General features: G+C 38.4%; 1 protein-coding gene across 1 annotated transcript; it reads left to right on the top strand.

Annotated features, from left to right (window-relative positions):
* The first annotated feature begins 3,068 nt into the window (after positions 1–3,068).
* LOC122304834 lies at positions 3,069–4,018 on the top strand. The gene is made up of 3 exons (XM_043117100.1): positions 3,069–3,203; positions 3,273–3,461; positions 3,515–4,018. The coding sequence occupies exons 1-3, from the start codon at positions 3,069–3,071 to the stop codon at positions 4,016–4,018; spliced, it is 828 nt and encodes a 275-aa protein (XP_042973034.1).
* Positions 4,019–4,296: the final 278 nt, after the last annotated feature.

The raw sequence follows: 4,296 nt of genomic DNA, 5'->3' as shown, positions 1-4,296 counted from the left end.
GTGGAGCAGGTGGAGGTGCTCGGATGCCCCATTGTCGCTAGGAGGAAGAATGGGTTTTGAAACCCATTTTGCTTGGGATGCTGTAGGAGGAGAGAGAGGGTGGCGTGGAGCGCATCGTTGGTGGGGTTGGACTCGACGGTGGGGAAGGAAGTTGCTGGTGGTGGAAGTGAGGCTAGGTGGCAGGTGGTGGTGCCGGGCTGGAGAAGGAGAAGCATGGTGGAGAGATGAGAGAGGCTTGTCATGCATGCTGGGGGGAAGGGAGGAGAGAGAGAGGAAAAGGGAAAAGTGAGGGAGAAAGAGAGGGAGTTTGGGCATTTAATCTAGGTCCTTCATCTTGAGATCTACAAAACGATCTAACGGTGAGGATTTAAATATTGATTTGAAAATGCGTAAACATTAATTTAATTTAAAACACTGAGAGGACTTAAGATAAAATATTATTTTATAAGCTAAAATTCATAAAATAATATTTCTTCATTATTAATTAAAATAATGAAGTCTTGTTAATTACTTGAAGAGAATAAAACCATTTAAATTAATTTAAAGTTTTCAACATCTCGTAATATTTTTAAATGACTAAATCATTTAAATTAAAAAAATTTTCACAATTATAATATTTTTGGAGCTCTTCAAAAATTGGCACGCATAACGAGACTCATGATCATAAGAGAGAAAGGAGTGGATTGTTACACCTAGACTTCACTCCATTTCTACGGCCAAATGCCGTGTGTGATGGCCAGAAAACACCAAAAGGGATCAGATTGGACTTGAAATCTTACCCCCTTTCAACCACCTGTTAGTGATATAAAATGCACTTAAGATGTTTTGTAAGATGGGCCATTCCTCTTAGATGGTAGAAAAGGGTCTTCGAGCGGTGGAGTTGGTGGCTAGTGGTAGCATATGGTGAAGGTTGGGCTTCAAACAGTGGTTTGTGCGAATGGAAACCGGTTGACATTCGAACTGGGTATTTTGTATTGAGTAGTCTCATCTAAACTAGTATTTTGCCAGTTTGAGCACTTTTCTGTTTAAATTAATTGTTTGAATAGAATTTTTGACGTTTGAACATATGCTTTAGCCATTCAAACTATGTACGATCATGTTCAAAAACATAGATTTGTGAAGCTTCTAGAATATAGTATGAAGATTCATTTTTGTCCAAGATCCCTGTTCGTTTGAACAGGCCAGTTCTCGATTTGAATGTATATATAAGTATACTATATAATTACATACTTAACTATATATACTATCGTAAATATATAGATTATTGTACTATACTATATAGTATATAATAGTATACTTATATAGTTAATATTGTTATATTATATAGTATACTAATACCATATACTTATAAGTATACTATGATATACTATTTGAATCTGGGGGACTATTATATAAGTATACTATTACCTGGAGATTTTGGAGACGTTGGTGTCAAGCATGCACGGAAGGGTCTCATGTACCTAATTCGGTTGTGTTGAATTCTAAAAAATATTGGATTGGGATTTTTTGCAAGAACATCCACGAAGTCTCTAGATTATCATCCTTTGATATGCAAGTGCTTAATTCTTTAAACTTCCCTGTGGTAGCTCCTTTAATCCACCGATGTAAAGTTGTTAAATGGAGTCGACTTGCTTTGGGCTATGTTAAAATTAATACAGATGGAAGAAACTTTGGCAACCCGGGTCCTTCAGGTATTGGTGGTATCATTAAAGACGAGCATGGTTGTTTAATTCACGCTTTTTCATCTCATATTGCAATTGTCTCCAACAATAAAGCAGCATTATTAGCTCTTTTACATGGGCTTCAAATGTGTCAATCTTTGAGTCTATACTTTGTACAAATTGAACTTGACTCTATAAATGTCATTTCATGGGGGGGGGGGGGGGGGGAATAGACGTTGTGAAGGGTGGCATTTGGAGGATTTCTGAGAGGAAGCCTTTGATATTTTGAATTCTCTAGACTGCACCGTCAATCATGTTTTTCGAGAAGGTAATAAAGTGGTTGGCTTGCTAGCTAAACATTTAGAATTGGAAAAAATTGAATTGTTTATTATATTTTGTGTAGAGCTTTGAGAAAGTTGTAATGATGAGATGAGATGAGATGAAACACTTTCCCAATCCAAACGAGGATTACAGATCACGAAAAAGAAGAGGTTGTACTATCTCCTTTAACCATGAAGGAGTCTCTTTCAAAAGGCAAAACTTGTATGATTGCATTGGTTGTTGCTAACAAAAAGGTGAACAAGGAGGCGTTTAAATCAACCATGTCTACAATTTGGAAGCCTAAGTGGTGGATTCGGTTTAAGGATGTAAGAGGTAATAGAATTCTAGTGGAGTTCTAGAAGGAGTATGACAAGTTAAGAGTCTTACAAGGGATGCCTTGGTCCTTGATAGAATGCTGGTCTGTCTACAAGAGTTTGATGGCCATACTCTCCAAAAAATATTCAATTCGCTTTTGAAGTGTTCTGGGTGCAAGTACATAACATGCCACTTGCTAGGATGTCAAGAGAAGTGGGTAATCTAATTGGCCATGGACTTGGCAAGGTGCTGGATGTGAAAGTTGATGGAAATGTAGTATGTTGGTGTCAGTTCCTGCTTTTGAAGGTAGAGATTGATATAACTCTACCTCTGACTCAAGGAAGATTCTTGTCTATTGAAGGTACACAAATATGGCTTCCTTTTAAATATGAACGTCTCCCTTTGTCTTGCTTTCAATGTGGAGTTATCAAACATGCAAAGAGAGGTTGCTCTTTGGCTGGTAAAAGGATGGACTCATCAAAGGAGAGAAACCCTCAGTATGGATTATGGGTTCGTGCAACACCCTCCAAGTTCGGTGGAGATACGTCCAAGAAGTATGGAGGAGATGGTGACTAGCAAAATCTCATGACAGGCAGCAAAGGAGGTTTGATGAGAAAATACAAAAGGAAAGTGACACGGTGATAGCTGAACTTTAGGAGCAATCTAAGGATTTAGGAACACTTGAAAATTTAGGAGGATCTTTGGTCGTTGGGCAATATTCCAAACTTAGCAACTGTTTCCTTTCAAAATAAGGAAGACAATTCAAAGGAAATGCCATTACCTTACAATGATGATAGTGGTCCAGGAAAGGAAAATCAGAAAATGGAGGAGAGAGTTGACTGGATGAAAGACGATCTTATGGAATCTTCTGAAGGAAAATCTCTAAAAAGGCAGACTAGCCAACCTGTCAGCATTAAAAAGGAAGTGTAAATCCTGAATCAGGTTAATTCAATGGATCATTTCTTTACTACTCAGATTCAAGGATTAGCAAAGACTAAAAAGCAAGCCAATTGGAAAAGAAGAGGCCATGATAGGTCTCTCCAAACTTGTGTTTCCACTAATGCACTTAGTATGCAAGCATATATATCTGGAGGTTCTAAAAGGGGTAGGAGAAAATTGAAAGAGGGAGAAGAAGATGGAGGCTTTTCTAAGAAGGCAAAAACGGTGCTTTTACCTGGAGTGAGCTTAAACTAGGAAGGATTGGGGGTTGCTGCTAGGCAGTCCCACCAGTAGCAACAAGTTGCCTTAGTTGGAACTACAGAGGGCTTGGGAACCCTCGGACAGTTCGAGAGCTTCACACTTCGGTGAAGAATAAGAGCCCAAATTTTATTTTCCTAATTGAGACTGTGAGAACAAGGTTCGGATTTGACCATAGTTTTGTGATTGATAGCAAAGGCCTTAGTGGAGGTATTGCTTTTCTTTGGAGAGGGGATCATGCAATGGAATTGGAATCTTACACAAGGAACCATATCTCCTTGAGAGTTACTCATCCTGTAGTAGGGAAGGACTGGATTCTAGTTGGCTTTTATGGGAATCCTCTAACTTCAAAAAGTAGACTAGATAGTTGGAGACTTCTCAAAGCTCTTAGACCTCCCCCTAGCATAGAGTGGCTTTGTTTGGAAGACTTTAATGAGATATTACACCAAAATAAGAAGTATGGGGCAGCCGTGAGACCTTATAGCCATATGGAAGCACTCAAATTAGCTAATGGAGGACAATGATTCGAGTGATCCAAGATTTGTTAGGGATATGTTTACATGGAGTAATAACAGAGAAAGTGGACAATTCACTAAAGAAAGGTTGGATAGAGCTTTTAGTAATCCAACTTGGCATGAAATATTTACTTCATCATCTATTTCAGTTAAGGCAACTCATACTTTAGACCATAGGCCAATTATTGTCAATATGGCTTCTTAGTTGCTGGATTCAAGCAGAATAGACAAACCATTCAAGTATGAAGAAAAATGGGCTCTTAGGGAGGATTGTTAGCTATTAGTGA

The sequence above is a fragment of the Carya illinoinensis genome, chromosome 3, assembly GCF_018687715.1.
Source record: "Carya illinoinensis cultivar Pawnee chromosome 3, C.illinoinensisPawnee_v1, whole genome shotgun sequence".
NCBI classification, from domain to species: domain Eukaryota; kingdom Viridiplantae; phylum Streptophyta; class Magnoliopsida; order Fagales; family Juglandaceae; genus Carya; species Carya illinoinensis.
The sequence above is the reverse complement of the archived record's forward strand: the minus strand, read 5'-3'. Positions and strand labels throughout refer to the sequence as shown.